Here is a 22,166-nt window from a genome sequence, read left to right on the forward strand (position 1 = left end):
ATCAATCTAAAGACTGTTTAGTTTTTCCACTCTGTATGCATACAAGTTTGAACATGTAGCAATAGCCAAATAAACGTGTTTTCCTAAAGGCAGATCAATGCTGTAGCTTCAGTAATGTTGAGTTATTGAATATGATAAGAGGCCTGAGAATGGAGGTCAGCAGCCTTTCTGTTTGAGTGGAGCTGTCCAGTGTGTCTGAGGCCATGATGGGTTTCTATGGCTGCACGTATCATCATCTAATAATGGAAAGGAGAAGGTGGCTTTGCTTTCAAAGTGTTTTCTCCTCACTCACTGAGCTCTGTATAAATATCCAGGCTGCAGCATCGATTCAGGCCCAACCTGCTCCTCTTCTTCTGTTTGCACAATTTTAGTGCTGCTGGGGATGGATTTAGGAGAAGTTGTGAGTGCAGCATGGATCGCCAGAACGGGGGGAGGGGAAGGAAAGGCCAAGCAGCATCAATATTGCTGACTGTGCAGCGAGCGCTGGCTCCAACCCAGGCAGATGCAAACGTATTATGTGAGCTCAGAGAGGAAGGGTGTACGTCCAAAGCAAACAGGAAGGCTTCACTGCCACAGGTGGGAGAGATAGGGAGGGAGGCGGAGTCATTACAGTGATCAGGGAGGGGTTTCAGAGTCTCAGCTAGGCGTCAGGAGCCAGGCTGGGTGCTGAAGAAGCTGGAGCTGTTTGCTTTGGCAAAGGGACCTGAGCTGATGAAGTCATGCTGCGGAGAATCAATCTTTCTGCTTCTTATCCGCTCAGCGTCCAAGGCTGCGTTAATGCGTTATCTGCCAAGGAGACGATTTACTGATCCAGATTCTTTGTTTTGAGGGTTTCAGATTTCATTGTCGTGAAGGTCGACAGGCCTGAGAAAACATAAAATAGCTGAAATCTCTTCATGTTTCTGGTATCTTTAGCTTCATTGTCTGAGATGAGGAATAAATAAAACAGACTTGGAGCATTTATAAACTGCAAATCAGGGGTGTCAAACTCACTTCCAATCAGGGGCCATTTACAACCCACTTTGATCGTAGGTGGGCCAAGCCAGAAGAGAAAAAGTGCAATCAGATCATTATTGAGTCGCTCTTCACCTTGGATGATGTATGTGATTAACTTCTTAGAATATTCATGTCTAGTATTTTACCTTAAGGATTGTTGAATTTGCATCTTTTGAAAAAAAAAAGGTTTATTGTAGGGATTTCTACATGACTATTTGTGAGAAATAGTAAGTTTTGAGCAAAAATGTAGTGAAAAATTTGTGATGAAATCCTTAAACAATGAGCCCTCAATAACAGCCTTTGGATCAAATCTGGCACTTTTAACATTTAATACAGGACAAAATGTAATTATAAAAATGTATATAGTAATAATAATAATAATAAATGTATATATATTTTTTTTATATATATATATAATATAACATGAGATAATATAAAAATGTTTTATATTACAAAACAATATTTAACAGAATAAAGTTCAATTGTAGTTTATGAAAGAAGATTAAAAATGTTTATATTGAAGACACTTTCATAAGAATTACTGCATATTTGTTAATTACACTATTTATATAAAAAAATGAAATGTGAAAAATAATAATGTATTTTTTTTGCTCATTTTATTCCATTTAAAAACACTTATAAGAATGACTGCAGATTGTTACTTTCACTTTTTATTAGAAAGAAGAAATATGAAAGAGCATAAAAACTTTTGATTCCTATTCAAGACTCTTTGGGCTGGTGTGCCTTTGGATTCTTTTTTCAATGAAAAGATGTACCTTGGCTCAAAAAAGGTTGAAAAACACTGGGTTAAGGAAGGGATGAAAATGTAAGTGGTTTCATTTTGGAGCTGGCACTGGTCATGAGTTCAACAGCCAGATCAGACATTCCCGTCCCTTCAGACGGGGCCAAAGTCTGCAGTTTGTAGCAGGACCGCCAACGTTTCCGCAGCCCACTGTATTAACTGACACCCAATTAGTTTCTGTTGATCACAGTTCGCTTGTGCTTAATGGAGCGTGAGTGGATCTGAAAGCAGGGAGGGCTTTCATGTTCAGGCCAAGTTCGGGGTCAAATCTATTTTCTCCTCTTTTAGTTTTTTTGGGCTTTCCTTGAGTTAAAAATGAAATCACGTTAGACAATCCTTCTACCTCTTCTACTGCTCCTTGTTTATGGCTTGAAATGAAATGTGTCCATCTGGAAAGTAAAGCTCACCACAGGCTGTGTCCCTAATCCTCAGTTTTAACTTTCATTTGCTAATCTCGAGATTTTCTCAAGCAGCTGTGCTCCCATTTTTGGCACGTCTTTCGCCCCCTTCTTCTTAAAACTCTGTGATGTCCTCACAATAAAATGGGTTAAATGTGTGTGTTACTCTGCGTTGCCTCATTTCTCCTGTGATCTGGGCCTTCTGTTTATTGTACGTCTGTAGCCCCACTTGTGAATTTCCTTCAACGCGAGTCAAAAAAATGATTGAAAGTCTAGAGTATGAAAGGTTTTCCTGTGCTTTGATGTTTGCACATTAATGTATTACAACAACCCTGAACTATGAAGTATTCAAACATGTGACATAAGCACTAGTTTTGTCCTCATGTGACTTGAAATCGTTCTTCAGGAACACTTCAGAAGTACAGATAGTTCTTTGTACTGACTGCATATATGCGTTTGGCTCGGGATAAGGGTCTTTAATCTCTTTGTATCTGCCTTTGATTGCCTTTGTCTGATTGGTGTGTTGTTGGTTTTCTTTTTAGGAACAAGAGGAAAATACGAGTGCAACAAGTTGGCCAGAATTCTACATTGATCAGCTGAATTTAATGGCGGCTGTAAGTAAAAAAAAAAATAGCGAGGCACATTCACGATCCAATGAAATAAATAATTATATTTATTTAAACCATTGTGACAATGAAAATCAGTGAGATTTAGAATTTCTAACTAAAACGCTAAGCCTGTAGAATGAGTTCTGGTACCTTTTCACTTAATCTGCAGTAAATAAACTGAAAAAACTAAATTCTATATGTTTACGGTGTATTCTGTTCAGCCAATTTGACATAAAAATGACTAATTATTCATTTTTTTGTTTGATTATGGTTTTCTTCTTTATTTTATTCCTTTTGTTTTGTCACAGGAGCTAAGAAGTAATATTAGATTATTGCATTACAGTAATGGCATTTAATGTTTTAATGATATGTCATTTTCTGTAATGTTTGCAAATGTTACTGTACATTGTGAATATTGCACTGAAACTTGATTTGGGGAAAATTGTGAATCAAATTGAAATCGCAATATTTGCCAGAAAAATTGCAATTAGATGTTTTCCTAAAATCATTCAGCCTTAGTGTAAGTGCACCCCCAGGTTTTTGCTGACCTGCCACTTAGGGGGAAATTGAGAAAATGCATTGATTATGGGCATTGCTCCTGGAGTAGTTGTGGAGCTGTCAATCACTGCTCACTGAGGGCTGTGAGAGGAGGATGCCAGTCCCTCCTCCCATCTTTTAATGGAGGGGCGGGGCCAACAGTGACGGTTAGTGATGTGACTGATCTAATCTCAGCCAATGGCAAAATTCAATTGCAATAGTTCAACTCATAGAGGACATTCACTGACACTTTATAATTAAAAACGCAAAATTTAAATACTTACACTAAAATGTGAAGAGTGGGACTAGGATTGATAAACTACATTACTTCATGCCTAATCATACAGTATATGTATTCAGCAGAAAACAGTGGTTTTAGGGTGGACTTACGCTTAAAACTTTGTTCACTCACTAATCGGATGCACCAGAAGAGGTGCCGCCAACAGACCAAAACTATTAAAGGCCTAACTAAAGAGGTAGAGTGCAGGATTACCTGAGCCAGGCTAATACATGATGTCATCTTTTGTCGAGCAGAGGACAACACTTCTTGCCCTGGAAAAAGAGGACGAAGAAGAACGGAACAAAACCATCGAGAGCCTGAAAACGGCTCTGAGGACGCAGCCCATGAGGTAAGCTAATCATTATGCTAGCTTTCATCACATCTCAGCTTCCACTCTAACCTCGTCTGTTAGTTTCAACGCGCCAAGAAGTTTTCTTTGTTGAGAGTCAAAATATTTAAGGACGAAGCCACAAAATCCATTTTTTTTACCAAGGTGTGTGTGTGTTTTATTACACATGGATAGCTTTGATATTTTAATGGAAACCCTCGTCATGACTGAGCTCTTGTATCTTCTCTCCACCATCCTCTCAGGTTTGTCACCCGTTTCATCGACCTGGACGGACTGACGTGTATCCTAAACTTCTTGAAGAGCATGGACTACGACACCACGGAGTCGCAGACCCACACGTCTCTGATCGGCTGCATCAAAGCGCTGATGAACAACTCGCAGGGCCGCGCTCACGTCCTCTCCCACTCGGAGAGCATCAACATCATTGCCCAGAGCCTGGCCACGGAAAACATCAAAACCAAGGTGGCGGTGCTGGAGATCATGGGTGCTGTGTGTTTGGTGCCTGGCGGACATAAAAAGATCCTGGAGTCCATGTTGCACTACCAGCGGTTTGCTTGTGAGAGGACACGCTTTCAGGTGGGCAAGATCAAGTCGGGAATACAGAGTGATCACATTCATTTAAAGTCTGTAACCTCTGATTGTTTTTAACACGTCAGACTCTTATAAATGATCTGGACCGGAGTACAGGGCGATACAGAGATGAGGTCAACCTGAAAACGGCCATCATGTCTTTTATTAACGCGGTGCTGAGTCAGGGAGCAGGAGAGGTAAAATACATTCCACTTTCACGCTTCGTTTCAGAAAAAGAGGTCGTCTTCTGATAATAATCTTTTCTTTTCTATTTTTTGTTTCCAATATAGAGTAGCTTGGAATTCCGCATCCACCTCCGATATGAGTTTCTGATGCTGGGAATCCAACCTGTGATCGATAAGCTACGTTCTCATGAAAACTCCACATTAGACAGGTGAGAGCCAACCCTTCACTTCAATAATATTTTACGTATAAAGGGAACCTGTAGAATTCCGAGCTCTGTCAAAGCATTGTTTATTACTCGAGGTTCAGTCGGGTAATGTTCCTCCTTGTGAAGCTTCCGCCAGGAGTTCTAAACAATCGCAATAATACACTACACGTCAAAAGTAACTCCGACATGCATCCTTGTGTTTGGTCTGTAGTAATAAATAAAAGCCATATGGAGGAAAGCTACGCACACATGAACTAAAATATTTGCATTTCCAGAAGAAAATACAAGTGAAGATGCAGGTGGTGCATCACTGAAAACTGTATTAGCTTAAACTTAGCATTAGCCTATCATTAGCTTAGTATTAGCCTAGCATTAACCTAGAATTAGCTCAGAATTAGTCTAGCATTAACCTTAGCTTTAGCTTATCATTAACCTATCATTAGCTTAGCATTGACTTAGCAATATCCTAGCATTATCATTAGCTTAGCATTAGCCTAGCATTAGTATTAGCATTAAATTAGCATTAGCATTAAAGACAAAAATCTAAGAAAGAAGGAGCTAATGCTAAACACTGCTCCAGAATCAACTGGGCCAAAAATGACTGCTCCCCATTGGTTATATTTCAAATAATAACGTTTGTTCAGAAGAGTAATTTTTAGGTGTTTGTTTTTTTTTCTTTCTCATAAATACATAATACATAAAGAGCATTTGATGTAAGCATGATAATTTCAGGAAGAAGTCAAATTAAAAAACATCCTTAGCACTAATCTTAATTTTCTTGGACCTTAAAATGATGATCTAAAACCTTCTTTGAATAAGTCACCCTCTCTGTCTCTCGCAGGCATTTGGATTACTTTGAGATGTTGCGTAATGAAGACGAGCTGGCTCTGTCCAAACGCTTTGAGTCGGTAAGAAATCCAATGTTGGCATTATTTACTCTTTCAAAATTGAAAATGTTGTATATTTTGCAAATTTTGTGCTCTCTGTTTCAACGCTTTTCCTTATTATTCAGGTACATATAGACACCAAAAGTGCCACTCAAGTTTTTGACCTAATCCGCAAAAAGATGAACCACACTGATGCATACCCGCACTTTATGTCTGTTCTGCATCACTGTCTGCTCATGCCACGTGAGTATTTACAAAGCTTTTTCTTTATTGCTTTATACAGAACCTAAAATGTTCACATGTCCTCTCTCATCTCTTCTTCTGACTTTATTTTATAGTTATAGTTTCATTCAGGGTTTTTCAACTTTGGGAGGTGTGACCCCATGTTGGGTCTCCTGGAAAAAAAATGGGGTCGCCTGAAATGTCTAGTAATAATAAAAAAAAGTGATTTAAATTGTATTTTCAAAATTTTTATTTTTTTAATTAGATTTTTAAAATTCTAAATAAATACATAATTTTCTAATTCTATTCATGTATTTGTATTTATCTATTTTACACAATAAAAAAAACCCAATACATAATATCACAGAAATGGACAATACAGTGCAGGAAGAGGCATAATAATAATAATAATAGTTTTTCTCCAAATTAAAACACTACACGCAATCTCAAAAAACTCTATTCTGTACTTTCACTTTCTCAAATATAAATGTAGTTAAAATAAAATACAGTATAAGAATATCTGGCTGGCGCTTATTCTTACTGTATGCACAAATCCTTACTACTCTGTATTTGTAACACAGTATAGCAAACATGATCAAAAATCTAATTTCAGAGAAAAAAAAGTCTCTGGGGTCGACAGAAATTTGTGATATAAAAATGGGATCACGACAAGAAAAAGGTTGAGAACTACTGATTTAATAAGTGTATTATGGTTGAATTGAGTATTAATTTTATTTTTTATTTATTGGCAAAAACTCAAATCATTGTGTATGCAAGAACATGCTGTCACTCATACATAAAAACAAGACAAAAATTGATGTTTTGGGCTTAGGTTTTAATCAAAATCTGTTAAGCCAAACCTGTACAATGGAAATTAAAAAAACTAGTGTCATTTTCTCTCACTCGGATTGTTTTAAATGTTGGTTTTTACCTAAAAACAGATTTTTCTTTAATGGGTCAGACTAGTTAGCTTTGTTTGATATAAGTAACAGCTATTACTAAAGTGTAAAAAAAAAAGAGAAAAGTGACCCGAGTCATGAGAAGGTCTCGAGACTGAGACCAAACATGCACTTTGATTCATTCCCAGACAAGAGAAGTGGAAACACGGTACAGTACTGGTTACTGTTGGACCGGATCGTGCAGCAGATGGTCCTGCAGAACGATAAAGGTCACGACCCAGACGTCGCACCACTGGAGAATTTTAACGTGAAGAATGTTGTCCGAATGTGAGTGCTCCCATTTCCCCTCCACCAACCAGACAAAACCGCACATAAATCTGAGCAGGAAATCGATTACATGACTGCCAGGAAGAGGAATGTGGAGCAGAGCCAATATGGGCCCAAAAACAGCTGCTCTTTGTGTTTGTTTGTGCAGGCTGGTTAACGAAAACGAGGTGAAGCAGTGGAAGGAGCAGGCGGAGAAAATGAGAAAAGGTGGGCATCGCTAAACATGACAAAAAACAAGTTTGGTCGATGAACAAAGTCCTGTTTGTGACGAGTTGATTCTTCCTGACGCAGAGCACCATGAGCTGCAGCAGAAGTTTGAGAAGAAGGAGCGCGAATGTGACGCCAAGACCCAGGAGAAAGACGACATGATGCAGACGCTGAACAAAATGAAAGAGAAGCTGGAAAAGGAGAGCAACGAGCACAAAAACGTCAAACAGCAAGTGGCCGAGCTCACGTCACAGCTGCACGAACTCAGCACAGTACGTTGTTTGATCTGTATCCTGCAGAACCGCAGACGGCCAAAAGTCAAACCTGCACTAAAGCAGTGATAGTCACAGCAATTCTTACCTAAAATCATGCCTTTCATCACGTTTTCAGCCTCAGAGAAGGAAAAATACAACACATTTACAGCTTTTAGAAGCAAAACTATTAGGATAGATGTTTGTAACCCTCCTATTATCCTCAAATATTACTGACACATTTCATCATTGGGGTCAAATTGACTCCAGAGGAACACCAATGTGTGCAATATGCGTTCAGCACATTGAAAATATATCATCATGATAATGTTATGTTTAATCAATTGTACTCATCAAATTAGGAAAAGTCAAGAAATATGAAGCAAAAAAAAAGTTACTATTATTTACTGATTGGGGTCAAATTGACCCCAAGGTTAGGGTCTCTATATTCACTATCTAAAAAAAGCCAGGAACAGACATGGTTCTGTATTAATTATTGTTTCTGCGTTTACATCTGCAGTCGTGTGTCGTGGTAATGACCGGGAAATAAAGTTAACTTTTTTTTTGAATGATAAACATTGAATGTGGTCAAATTGACCCCAAGGATAATAGGAGGGTTAAAGGGAAATCTGCATTTTTCAGTTTAATCCAAATAAAACTTCAAAGCAAAGGAGCCATTCCAATTAGTTCTTAATCAGTAAAAAAAAACCTAGTTTTAATCAAAATGGAATAGAAGTAGATTAAAGAAACAGACCAACTAAGCCTTCATTACATCCAGAGAGCTAAAAAACAACCAAAGCTATGTGAATGAAAGCATTGAACAAATAAAACAAAGAGTAGGAAGAGAAAATAAAAAGCTCATCCCTTGTTGTCCTTGTTTAAAAGTTTTTTGTTTTTTATGTTCAAACAAACAGAAATCTTATTTTGACATCAAATGTTAAAGGTTTTTTTTTAATAATGTAAACATTCTCTCCTCTGTGTGATGAGATGGAAACACCTGAACCCTCACCTGGTGTTATCTGTCCCTGCAGAGGCAGGCCGCCGTGGTTCCTGGAGGACCCCCCCTCATCCCCGGCCCCCCTGGTGGCCCTCTTCCTCCTCCTCCCGTGCCAGGAGGCCTCTGTCCCCCTCCTCCTCCTCCTCCCTCTGGTGGTATGCCTCCTCCTCCACCCCCGCCCCCACCTCCCGGAGGTCCTCCACCTCCGCTGGGACGCCCGTCCATAGGAGGCATCCCTCCTCCACCAGGAGCCCCCCTGGGACCCTCCCTGAAGAAGAAGAACATCCCTCAGCCGTCCAATGCACTCAAGTCCTTCAACTGGTCCAAGTTAGCCGAGGTGAGGCTCTGACGCACTTGTGTCAAAATCGAGGCCCGGGGGCCAAATCCGGCCTTTTGGAGCATCCAATTTGGCCCGTTGGAGAGAGAAAAAATGACAGAGAAAACATGAATAACTATCACTTATTGCTTAGATATTGTCGATTTCTTCCAGATTGTGTATTTAATGTATATGTAGAAGTGCAAACTAGGGCTCAATAATGTTGAAATAATTTGGTTTTCCGCATAAAATCTGTGGCCCACTTGAGATCAAATTGCTCCGTATTTGGCCTAAAATGAACTAAAATGAGGTTGACACCTCTGCTCTGACGGCTCCAGAGCAAAGTCGCCCTGAGTTAAACACCAGATGTGAGAGTTTGATTCTTCCTTTCTCAGAACAAGCTGGAGGGAACCGTGTGGATGGACGTGGACGACGCCAAGGTTTTTAAAATCCTGGACCTGGAGGACATCGAGAAGACGTTCTCAGCCTATCAGAGGCAGCAGGTACTGAGCAGGATGGAATCTCTCACACTTCATTACCATATAAGGCTTTCCTGGAGGGCCGCTGTCATGCATGACCTGTCTGTGCCAACGCAAATAGCTCAGATGACTGTGTAATCATGCAGCTCTGCAGGAACTGGAAATGAGCCCCTTCCTGCTGGGGTGTGTTACATTGTTACTGGTATCATGATGGATTTGATTGGCACAGTAATGGAACAATATGTAGATCCTGATTGAATAATATGGTTTTATCTTAACTCTATCAAAAATAATGAACATTTATGACACAGGTGATTTAGAGAATGATAAGAAGCCCACGTTTGGCCAACGCTACTTAACTGCAGTGTAATATTCCTGCAGCCTCTTCCTTCAGGCAGAAATTGAACAAAGTGATATCAATAACTATTGAACAAGCACTAAGTGCATGTAATCAATACAAAAGTGCTTATGTTTAGCAAGATACTTTAACATTACTTTCAAACTTTCACTTTACCCTCAGCCAGGTGGCTTCCAGCAGGTATTCACATCGCCATAGTAACCCATCTCAGCTGGTGACGCTGGCATTAGCGTCAGGGTTGGGGTCAATTACAATTACGTCTTCAATTATCCAAGTTCAATTACAACTTAATTAGCATCTCAGTTAGCATCTGTTATAACGGCTCAGTTTTGACCCACGTCTTAAATCAGCTGTAAAACACAAAATATGATCTATCATCTTTTTTGTTTTTCATTTCTTGGTTACCTTGTTGGGCTTCCTTATCCATGAAAATATTGGTATTAATATTTTTGGTGTGGGCGTCAGTATACCCCTTGATTTCAATTTTCCCAAAAAATGGTAAAATGATCCTTAAGAGAACTGACGTGTAGTGGGAAAATTTCATTTGAAACAAATTTTAATAATTGTTAACTATGTATGCGTAAGCCATAGAATTATAACATTGTTCTCCAGTTTTGCATTTAATTAAATAATAAATGACAGTTTATATAGAATTTCCATATCAATTACAATTACAGTCAATTATCTGAACGCAAATACATTTAATTTATGATTATAACAGCAACATATTTGTTTTTCAATTATGATTACGAAGATAATTATGTCATAATTGTAATTAATTATCAATTATGTGATTACAACTCTAATTGACCCCAACCCTAGTTAGTGTATTATTAGTAAAATTACCAACATGGTTTTTTAGTGGCGTTTCCTCTTATTTAGTCTTCACACACAGCTTTTAGGAGATGATAGTTATGGTGGAAGAAAGATGAGATGTTTACTGACATTCAGTAAAAAAGATTCTACATCCTGTGCCTGAAAAACGCCTGTAATTGATTATGAGCTGTCAACAATGACTGCATCATAATAAATAATTCATGTAGTTCTCATCTCTACTCTTTACACAATGAGACGTGTTGAGAGACGTGCATCACTGCAGCCCTCCAGGACCTCCGTGGTCATGTAAATGGTAGCATAGACAGAAGTTAACACCTTCAAAATTTGTTCCGTTTTTGATTTTTTTCAATTTTTGTGAGTAGATGGTAGTGTTGATGGGATGATAAATACAGTGCATGAGTCAGCTGCTCCCAATTCTCATGTTTGACATATTGCTTCAGTCTGCAGTGAACGTAGGGAACAACATGTATTGTGTTTTTTTTTTTTTTGCACATAGCATGTGTTTGAGTTTATCACGGCTGCTTTTTTGGTCCAAAATGCCCGTGTGACCTCAGCATGTTGAATAAGCTCTTAACACACACTCACTTATAAAAGAATGTGTTGGAAAACAATGTGTTTGATATTCTCTGTTTTTCATGTGAAAATATTTAAATCTAATGTCAGCAGATGAGGTAAAGATGCTCAGCAGATATTTCCTATGCGCACGTGTTGATTCACACGCTCACTGCTGCTCTCCTGGTCCAATAAGTGCAGAATGAGCTTTGATTGATTGCCTTCTGATCTCATGGGCTGCGAGCACATAACTTCAACTGCTTTGCTCATTCTAATGAGTGCTTACATCTTTCCTGCTTCTTGCCTGCGTTTTAGGACTTCTTAATGATCAATAACAGCAGACAGGTGAGTGCATTTTTACTACTTTTCTTACTTGATGTATTGTTGTCAGTGTGTGTTTCTATATACTGTATGTATACAGGGTTCTCGCCACTGTTGACTTAGCGGCCCCCGATGTTATAATTTTGACCCCTACTGCAGGGGTCACGGTTTCACTTTAATCAGATGGTAAGAGGCAGTAACTTAGAAAGTTGGAAGTGCTTCAGTTTCAACATGAAACACTTTATTTCTCCTAATTCATGCAATTGTATCATTTTCATTATATATTTCATTAAAAATGATCATCTTCCTATTTTACTAGCTACTAACAAACAACTTTTATAACATGTAACATCTGTAAAATGTTAAAATAATGTCATATTTTACAAATGTATGTATTGATCTTTGAGTTTGAATCATGGATTTTAGATGGAGCTCATTGGGGGACTAGAGCTCCTGAGGGCCCCTCACATGGTCCATGAGGTCTACCTGGTGCCTGCGGGCACTGTGTTGGTGACCCCTGCCCTATGGGGTGATGTGGCCCCCTACGGTGCATCTTCAGCAGGGTTCTATTTTTTTCTCCTTTTTAAATCAGTACCATCGTAATATTTGTTGCACACTTGGACACAAAAGGGACTTCCAGCAGGGGGCGTGTCCATTTTAGTCCCAATATTACTGCGGGCCCCACTTATTACCTCATTTAAATTTGTATAGACAAGAAATAACATTTTATTTAAAATACTGGTTTCAAGACTCACTTTTCAGTGTCTGAGTATTTATTAGTGGAGGACCTATAACTAATGCATTAGTAACTATGGTACATTCATCATGACCCTTCACCATTTCAAAAAATAACTGTTGACCTTTAAAGTAAGGCAGTAACAAAGATTAAAGAAAAAAAACAACTTCAGCTTTTACTTCACTACATTTGGCTCTCAGAGAGTTATGAATTTCCAAATGTTCTGCAGCAGTTGCACGCGCTCACATGCCATGCGATCCCCCTACGCTGTGAAAAATTCCTGGTGAGAACCCTGGTCTGAAGGTAGATGTGCAAATATCTAAAAATGTCGTTTGTTTTTATGGAAACTCTCAGAAAGAAGAGGACGACAGTCTGACCTCTAAAAAAGTTAAAGAGCTGTCGGTCATCGATGGCCGCAGAGCTCAGAACTGCAACATCCTCCTCTCACGGTGAGTTTAGCACAATGTTTCATGGGAAACAAACTCTTTCACAACCATTTCAAAAAATGTATTTATCTGTTGTGTTCTGTAGACTCAAACTTTCAAATGAGGAGATGAAGAGAGCCATCCTGACCATGGATGAACAGGAGGACCTTCCCAAAGACATGCTGGAGCAGGTAGGACCTGATGGGGTCAGAGAACCTCTCATAAAGACAGCGTAATACAATGGGTTAATTAGATAACAGCTTTGTAGCTGTGTGTGTAGAGCATGTGTCAAAATTAAGTCTGGCCCTTTAGAGCAGGGCATCTCAACCAAGTGGGAGGAGATTGCTAGATGCCTTCAAGGAACAGAATATTTTTCAACAATTGAGCTAGTTTCTGCTTATTTGACCCTTTTTTTTTTGCAACTACACAAACTGTGTCATATTTTAGCCTATTTTCATCACTTTTTCCAGCCAAATTTTTGCACCTTTTAATGTGTTTTTGCTACATTACTCCCATTTCTGCCACTTCTCCATCACATTTCAATGCCTTTTCTGCTCATTTTTTCCCACTTTCAAGACATTTTCAGCACTTATAAACCCTTTCCACCACTTTTCCCACCTACTGTTACATATGTTGACCCATTATTGTCACTTTTAACCTTTTTTTTTGCCATATTTCATGCTTACTTTTGCCAATTTAACCACAATCATGATTTGTCATGCCCATTATTTGCCAATTTAAACTAATTGTTCCTACATTTTAAATCGCATTACCCCAACCCTCCCACCCCCACCCCATTTTTGCCACTTTTAACCCAATATTTTCACCTTGAACCATTTTTACCACTTTTTCTGTCTGTTTTTGCCCACTCTAATGTGAAACATTTTATCAATTTCTGTGGTGTTTTGGTCATTTTTAACCCATTTTATTTCTGATTAAAACAAAGATTTATATCTTTAAGAGGACTATATACAACGGCGCAAATAAAAATAAACTTCCTGATAAACAGTGGACATTATTCAGATAAATAAATGTGGTTATCACAGATTCATAAAACAATGTTAGGTGAAGATTAGGACTGATATCTGTCACTTATTGCTCAGATGTTGTCGGTGCCTTGTTTAATTTATATATTATTTAGACGTGGCAGTGCAAACTAAGGCACATTAGTGTTGAAATTGCTAATTTTCCCGCCTAAAATCTGCATCCCACATGATGTGAAAGGGGTCTGTATTTGACCCCTGAACTAAAATGAGTTGGCACCCCTGGTTGTGGAGTGTTTGGGGTTAATATTGCACATTCAGAAGGCAACGATGAGCTAAAGAACCATTTCTTTCTACATCAGTTGCTGAAGTTTGTCCCGGAGAAGAGTGACGTGGATCTACTGGAGGAGCACAAACACGAGCTGGACCGCATGGCCAAACCTGACCGCTTCCTCTACGAGATGAGCAGGTGCTTTAGTTTCTCCTTATAGCAGTGTTAAACTACACACAGGTGGTGCACTTCCAATAATTTTACCTCCTGTTCTCACAGCAGTTATCACAGGTGTCACGCTCTTCATTTTAATGACACATTAACATACTTTAGTGTCAGTTACTCCCAAGTTTTTTGTAAAAGCGGTTTTATAGAAAGTTCTCCAGGTACTTTGTTGTATTTAAAAGAAAAAGTCAAACAAATAAAGTATAATAGAGCTGTTCTAAGCTGTAAATGTTCTCTTTTAGCATCTTTGTGCCCTGCAGTATTCATTCAGGAATATTAGGAAACAAGATCTGGGTTAGAATAGCATGAAATTTTAGGAATTATATCCACGAAAAAACTAGAGAAAATTGGGTAATAATGATCATTTTGTGCAATATGTTTAGGTTTTATTTATTCAGACAATTGTTCCTCATGAAATCCACTTTGATCTCCTGACATGTTTCGAATGTCAACTGCCAGTCTTCGTCAGAGGCGACTGATTATCGCTTTGATATTTCCTTTGATGTTTCCTTTGATGTTTCCTTGACTACCACGTAATAATCATTTTGTGAAGTTTTGCTAAGTTACTTCAAGCCAATACAGACAGGAAAAAGGTTTTCTAAATAACATTTATTAAAAGTGTTTTTACCAAAGATCAGAATTAAAGGTTAAAGTCATTTTGAGGCAATAAAATTAGATGAAAGGAACAGGATTATAATTTAAATTTAGAGATGAATACGTGAAGGTAATTTTAACTCTGACGTTTTTAAGAATTGACTGGAGGACAGGTGACACCTACTGTATTTATTAGCAGCATTCGGTAGTTTTTTGGCTCATTTCCAAAAACTAAAATGACAAAAAAACAGCTACACTCAGATTGTTCATGTGCCATAATCATGTGTGTGGCTTTAGCTCATGTTTGTGGCTTTAGCTCATGTTTGTGGGTTTCTCTGTTTATAATTCTTTGTTTTGATCCGTTTCTGCTCTCCTCTGGCATGTGCCCTCCCCACTCTGTGCAGAATAAACCATTACCAGCAGAGACTGCAGGCGCTTTACTTCAAAAAGAAGTTCGCTGAGAGGATAGCAGAGATCAAGCCCAAAGTGGAAGGTGGGAAATGTCTCACAGAGCCATGAGATTTCCTCAAGACTCTGATCTTTTCCTTTAAATAAAAGGTCCAACCTTTATTCGTGAGTCTTTCCAGTGTCGTTAACTTAACTTAAGCTTTTGCGTTTCAGCTCTGACGAAGGCGTCCAAGGAGATTTTACACAGCAGAAGCCTCAAACAGCTGCTGGAGGTGGTGCTTGCTTTTGGAAACTACATGAACAAAGGTCAGAGAGGAAACGCTTACGGGTTCAAGGTGTCCTCACTCAACAAGATCGCTGATACCAAATCCAGCATCGACAAGTAAGACAATTCTTCTCTTGTATTCTCTCACATTTAGCTACCAATGACATCCCCCACCCCCACTGAAACCCCTAAGAATCACATCTGTTATTGGAGAATGCGATACCGTTAAACCTCCACATGGTTTTTTACTTCTGAGGCAACATTGTTAAAGCATTTTACTGCTTTTTGGAAGCATTGGGTTGAGTTCAGTGTCTGTGCAGGAGCATCACTCTGCTGCACTACCTGATCACCATCCTGGAGAAGAAATATCCCAAAGTGTTGATGTTCCAGGAAGACCTGAAGAGCATCTCAGAGGCAGCTAAAGTCAAGTACGTCCAGCGTTACTGCACTAGTCGTAACACTGACTTTAAAGGGATCCTCCACTGTTTTAACAAATGTGGCCTGAAACCTTTGAAATGTCATTATTAGAAGATCTATACCTAAATAAACGCAATATTTTGTACCATATTCATTTTATTAACAAAAAAAAAAACTACTTTACCATTTTAGAACCTGTGTTGATGACTTCACACACCCCCATTTGCTTGTAAAAATCCCATTGATTTCTATTGGAGTGAAGCATTCAACCTTCTTTTTAGATCATTTAGCATCTTTTTTGGTCAAAATCCCAATTTGTGCTGCTTGTGGTTGCTCAAAAGAAGGCTAAATGTAGGAATTGATGAGACGTGACAAACGAGGCCATGACATCATCGATTTCAAGATGGCAGAACACAGTTTCTAAGACGGTAAAGTAGTCTCATTTTTAAAAAAATTAATAAAACAAATATGGTGCATAATAATGCATTTAGTTAGGCATAGATCTTCTAATTAGGATATATCAAAGGTTTTAGGCCACATTTGTAAAAACAGGACCCCTTTAAAAGGTTGCAGAGTAAAATTAAAGTGTTTATTATTTTTTCCTCTTCTTTTCTGATATCTGCAGTATGACTGAGCTGGAGAAAGATATTGGCAACTTGCGCAGCGGCTTAAAAAGTGTTGAGAGTGTGAGTTCACGATTATTCCAACAGTTCATGGCGCCAGATCCAATAATCACACCTCACTAATCTCCTCTCCTTCATTTCCACTCGTAGGAACTGGAATACCAGAAAAAGCGACCACAGGAGCTGGGAGACAAGTTTGTGTCGGTGGTGAGCCAGTTCATCACTCTGGCCAGCTTCAGCTTCTCCGACGTGGAGGACTCGCTCATCGAGGCCAGAGAACTGGTGAGGCAGCGGTCGGTCGTAAACACAGCCGCTGAGAGCGTGGATCTCATTTCCTCCTCATCCAGCTGTTCCTACACACGTTATTGACCTCATCAGGCAGTTTGTAAAGGAAACGAGCAGCAGGAGTGAAAGCGTAGCCGCTTCCTGCCACAGAGATACTCATCCTGTCCTGTACATTAGCAGCTCAGCAGTGTTTAGGTGCATTACGGTTGTTATTCGATTGTGTAATGTAAATAATGGGAGTCAAAATTCAGATTATAATTAGATTAATAAGGACTTCATCATATAATGGAGCACGTGTCGAACTTAATCAGAATCAGAAATACTTTATTAATCCCGGGGGGAATTTCTTTGTGTTAGAGGCTCAAAAAATATTAGAAATAAAAAAATAAACACTAAACAAAGAAAAAGAGAAAGAAAAACGTACATAATTAAGTAAAAGAATTGTTGTTAATTAAATAAGGATTAAATATAAATGAACACATTACAGTAGAAAAAAATAATATAAATAATACTAATGTACAAATATAATACACATATATACAACAATCAAAGCTGTCAGGTTACAGTGATGAATTGATATTAAGGCCTGGAGAACAAATTCAGCAACTCTCATATCAGTGGTTTTTAACCTTGGGGTTGTGACCCCATGTAGGGCCACCTGAAATATCGAGTAATTGATTAAAAAAAACGTTTATTTATTTATTATATTATTAAATCTATATATTCTTATCTATTAATCTATATATTAAATAATTATATAAATTATTTGAGCGCAACAAGATTACTTTTGTTGTAATTAGCACAATATAAAGTTGAATTAATCACTATTAAATTATTTTTAGAATTAAAACAACACGATTTTAAATAACTGTATTCTAAACTTTCACTTTTTTTTAAATATAAATCTAGTTCAAATAAAATGCAGTATGAAAATATCTGAGTTGGTGCAATTTGTCACTAATCGCGGCTACTCCGTATCTTTAACACAGTAAAACAAACAGGATCAAATACTAAATGTAGAACGTGTGTCGTTCTGTGTGTGTTTGTTTAGTGACCGCAGCATCAAAGCAAAAGAACAAATGTGGCTTTATGGAGGACAGCTTTGGTGAACCTCGTTCTGCCCTTAAACCTAAACATGATCAAAGGGAGACTTTTAGACGCTGTGATGTTGGATTTACATCCGTCCTCTGGGCTCTTTAGGAACACTTTATAACGTGCTTTTCAACCCACGCTGTGCGCTGAGATGACCCGTGCTCTCAGGCGCTCTCTAGACAAACAGCAGTTTGTGTTAATCATCTACAGTGAGGCTCGGTTAAATATTTGAGTGTTTGCAGTGGTCGTATGTGCTCATGGACAGGAACTGGAGCACCTGCCGACCCTGGTGGTCTGCTCCAAGTTTATATTCGGGGGGTGGATGTCATGTGGTTTGATTTGTAATTTAAGGAAATCATGTTAGACGAATGTCTTTAATAATATGTTAAGGTTTCATTTATTCAGATGAAATTTACTTTGAACTCCTGACATGTTTCGACTGCCAACTGTCAATCTTCCGCAGAGGTATCTACTGATTGCTTTGATGTTTTCCTACGAGTTCTTTCATAAGGAAAGCATCAAAGCAAGGGTTGGGACAGAGGTGTAAAGAGTACTGATATATCTTACTGAAGTAGAAGTACTGTTACTTGATTGAAATTATACTCAAGTACAAGTAAGTCATACATAAAATACTCAAGTACAAGTAAAAAGTTTCTCAATTAAATAGTACTCAAAGTAAATGTTGGTAGTTAGTTTCACTCCCCTTGTTTACTTTTGGTAATAAATGTTGCCATGGTTCCCTTGCATACAGTAAACATCTCATGTATAAACTTAAAAAGGAAGAGACCAAATGTTGCACAATTGAATCCTCATTTATTTTCCCTGAAGGCATCTGTATAAAATAAAAGGTTTGTCAAAATGTACATTTCTTTTCTTAAAAATAATCTTACATTTAATCTGATTGGTCGGCTGTGATGTGATGCATTTGATTGTTGTCTGGTCATTTCATTTTTTTTTTTTGTAGTTTCACAAAGTCCATTGATCATTTCAAAACAATTAATACTAATTTACTCAGTAATGGTTGGGTGTCGAAAATAAATGTAACTATTTACTTCTTTCAAAACGTACTTAAGTACAAGTAAAATTACTGTTTTAGAAAAATACTCAAAAAAACTACAAGTACCCATAAAAGCAACTCAATTACAGTAACGTGAGTACTTGTAATCCATTACTTTCACCTCTGGGTAGGGATACAAAGCAAACTGTAGATGCCTCTGAGGAAGACTGACAGTTGGCGGTCGAAACATGTCAGGAGATTGAAGTAAATTTCTTCAATAAAGTTTGCCTGAATAAATGAAACCATAACATTATTTCAAAAAACAAGACAAAATGAACTTGCTGGATTTAAATGTCTAAGTTTTCTACCAGAACCTGATGTAGAAGCACAGCTCCTGCATGATGCCTGGCTTTTTTTTTTTTTTTTTAACATGTTTCTTGTGAACAACAACAGGCGACCAACAGGCTGCCTTAATTTGTGCTCTGGCTCCAGTCTGAGACCTTGACTCAGTCAGTAGTCGGTCATATCTGGGTTAACACGAACATCAAAGCTCCAACGCTGTGCTTTCAAAGAGCTGTGATCTAATGAGTGTCCTGTAAAGGAGTCGTCGGTATAATCTCGTCCCTTCTCGTCTCGTCTCCCACAGTTCCTCAGGGCAGTGAAGCACTTCGGTGAGGATGCTGGGAAGATGCAGCCAGACGAGTTCTTCGGCATCTTTGACCAGTTCCTGCAGGCGTTCGCTGAAGCTCAGCAGGAGAACGAGAACATGAGGAAACGGAAGGAGGAGGAGGAGCGCAGGGCCAAGATGGAGGCTCAGGTAAAAGGACTAGTTTGGCTATGTTCGAAATTGCATATTAACGTACTACTCATACTATGTCTGACATCAAAATGTAGTGCGTTCACATTAGATAGTATGGAAAGATTAGTATGCAAGAAATACCCTATCGAGACATTATTTAAAGTATGCACGGTGAGCACACTAGTCATAATCAAATTCACTTCTTTTTTTTTTTAACAATTATTTGTATAATTTAGAGGAATTTTTGTTAGAAATTGCAAGATTTGTGAAAAAATGTGATTTATTTTTATAATTTGCAATTAAAAATGACTGCATTCATGTGATTATAGACAAAAGAAAAATGCAAACCCCTAAAAATATTGTGGTTTCATTAAATTAGTGAAACTGAGATATCTACAACTGTTTTCTGTCATTTTTACTTTCTCCTGCGAGCCAAATTAGATGCTCTAAGTTTGGCCCCCGGGCCTTAAGTTTCACACCTTTCTATTTGGTCACTTTCTCGCTTAAAATGTTTAGAGAATTTTCAAAGGTGGCAAATAAACAGATATTTAGCCTCAGTTTGCTTTAGGTTTTTGTTGTTGTAGGTTTGAAATACATCTTGGGAAACTAGGAAGTATACTAGTGGGAAAGGTCACTATACTACATCCACATAAATAGTAGATAGACAGTATATACTCATTGAGTGTGAGGGTATAGTAGGTTAGTATGTAATTTCGAACACTGCCTGTCTTGAGCAGTGGTTCTCAAACTTTTTTGGCTCAAGTCCCCCCTTTGTCCGACTTACAAAACTATGTAAAAACGACATTAACACACATTTTAAAGAATCTCGTTTTGTAAATAAGTGGAAATAAACAGTATGGAATGAAAAATTTTATTTTTTCACTTAATCTTTTTTTTTTCTTATGTCATAGATTATCGTAGATTGATTTCTGACCAATATATCGATAATTGCAGTATCGTCATATCGTGAGGTACCCAGAGATTTCCACCCCTAGTATCCCCATTTGATAAACACTGGTCTTAAGTATAATCTTTTCCAAACAGCTTTTTCATATGTTTGTACAACTTTTGGCCCAACATTTCAGTTGTTTTAAGCCTGTGGATGCTGAGAAATCTAAGATAATTTCCTTTTGCGTCCCCAGCTGAAGGAGCAGCGAGAGCGGGAACGTAAAGCCCGTAAGGCCAAAGCAAACGGAGAGGACGACGGGGGAGAATTCGACGACTTGGTGTCGGCGTTGCGATCGGGAGAAGTTTTCGACAAAGATCTGTCTAAGATGAAACGAAACCGCAAGCGAATCAACAACCAGAGCACGGACTCGAGTCGTGAGAGGCCAGTCACTAAACTTAACTTCTAAGAAATCCCCACCGCTGTTTTTTATTTTTTATTTTTGTCATTAAAGCTTCCTGCTGGGTCAGACTGACACACACATTCCTCAGCACACTCCTCCACTACCACCACACACACACGGGCCACACGCAGCGGCAGCAGCAGCCTAGCCCTAGACATATGGATGCAAAACCCCAGCAGAAGCCAAAGTTTGACCAAATAAAAGAATTCCAAGTGAAGCCATTCTACGAGTGGGAAGAAGAAGAAGAAGAAAATAATGTGCTGGAGAACAGTTGTGTTTTTGTACAGAATCTATGCAGAGAGAAGAAAAGCACAACGAGGCCAAGATGATTCCCCGTAAAACTCCCCGGGGCTGTTTTATACAGTTTTTTGTATATTGACTGCTTTCACACGTTTTGATTGTCACACAGAGACGAAACTTGAACTTTGACCTCGTCTGAGACGCAGCATCGTGGGACAGATGTGGGTTTACCTGCAGGTGGAAAATAATGGTCTCCCGTTCATCGCAGCATTTCTGTATCCGACCACACGTTCCTGTGAAGAGCCTTCCACTCACTTTGATTGTTCAGCAAGTATCTCCAAAGGCCTACATTTCTCACCACTGATGTCATAGATTTCCATTTATCCGTGTGCTCGTTACGCACGCACAAAGGAATTTATCATCGAAGCGCTAAAAATACCGTTTAACCCAAATAATGCAACACACATTCCCCACAAAGGGCAAGTGAGTCTTCTTTAATTTTTGGTTGGAGTAGATGTTCTCGCGCACTGACTGGATTCACTGCACGTGAATATTATTGTTCTGCCTGAGTCTCCTGAATGTGAGTGTAACAGAGCAACACACGTGGATAAAAGATAAGATTGATGGATTTTAATTTGTCCCTATTTGCTGCGTTGATCCTTCCAGTGTCAGAAACCTCCATGAAACGTTTCTAATTTAAATATTATTGCCTTTCATTGTACGATGACTTGATGTTAATAAATGGGAGAAAACACATTGGTCTCCTTTCATTAAATATCTCATGTATGTAAAGATGAAAACCACAAATTTGACAACTTAATACTAATTTCAACAGCTGATTTCTGGCTCCATCTAGTGGTTAGTAAGTGCTAC

At 38.5% G+C, this 22,166-nt stretch overlaps 1 protein-coding gene across 3 annotated transcripts in view; it reads left to right on the forward strand.

The window, feature by feature from the left end:
- Nucleotides 1-22,049, forward strand: part of LOC114458114 (disheveled-associated activator of morphogenesis 1-like) — a 55,661-nt gene extending 33,612 nt beyond the window's left edge. For 2 of the 3 annotated variants that reach the window (XM_028440372.1, XM_028440374.1), the window contains exons 4-26: nt 2,739-2,810; nt 3,876-3,970; nt 4,213-4,546; nt 4,627-4,737; nt 4,831-4,934; nt 5,773-5,839; nt 5,944-6,061; nt 7,128-7,266; nt 7,415-7,473; nt 7,558-7,745; nt 8,756-9,058; nt 9,433-9,540; nt 11,579-11,608; nt 12,675-12,769; nt 12,852-12,936; nt 14,091-14,197; nt 15,223-15,311; nt 15,440-15,608; nt 15,812-15,919; nt 16,534-16,594; nt 16,682-16,813; nt 19,552-19,722; nt 20,847-22,049. In XM_028440372.1, coding sequence (XP_028296173.1) covers nt 2,739-2,810; nt 3,876-3,970; nt 4,213-4,546; nt 4,627-4,737; nt 4,831-4,934; nt 5,773-5,839; nt 5,944-6,061; nt 7,128-7,266; nt 7,415-7,473; nt 7,558-7,745; nt 8,756-9,058; nt 9,433-9,540; nt 11,579-11,608; nt 12,675-12,769; nt 12,852-12,936; nt 14,091-14,197; nt 15,223-15,311; nt 15,440-15,608; nt 15,812-15,919; nt 16,534-16,594; nt 16,682-16,813; nt 19,552-19,722; nt 20,847-21,059 — 2,958 coding nt within the window. In that variant the 3' untranslated portion in view covers nt 21,060-22,049. The remainder of the gene's footprint in view (nt 1-2,738; nt 2,811-3,875; nt 3,971-4,212; nt 4,547-4,626; nt 4,738-4,830; nt 4,935-5,772; nt 5,840-5,943; nt 6,062-7,127; nt 7,267-7,414; nt 7,474-7,557; nt 7,746-8,755; nt 9,059-9,432; nt 9,541-11,578; nt 11,609-12,674; nt 12,770-12,851; nt 12,937-14,090; nt 14,198-15,222; nt 15,312-15,439; nt 15,609-15,811; nt 15,920-16,533; nt 16,595-16,681; nt 16,814-19,551; nt 19,723-20,846) is intronic. The other variant, XM_028440375.1, reaches the window with a different exon arrangement.
- Nucleotides 22,050-22,166: the final 117 nt, after the last annotated feature.

The sequence above is a fragment of the Gouania willdenowi genome, chromosome 24 (genome assembly GCF_900634775.1).
Source record: "Gouania willdenowi chromosome 24, fGouWil2.1, whole genome shotgun sequence".
Taxonomy (NCBI): domain Eukaryota; kingdom Metazoa; phylum Chordata; class Actinopteri; order Blenniiformes; family Gobiesocidae; genus Gouania; species Gouania willdenowi.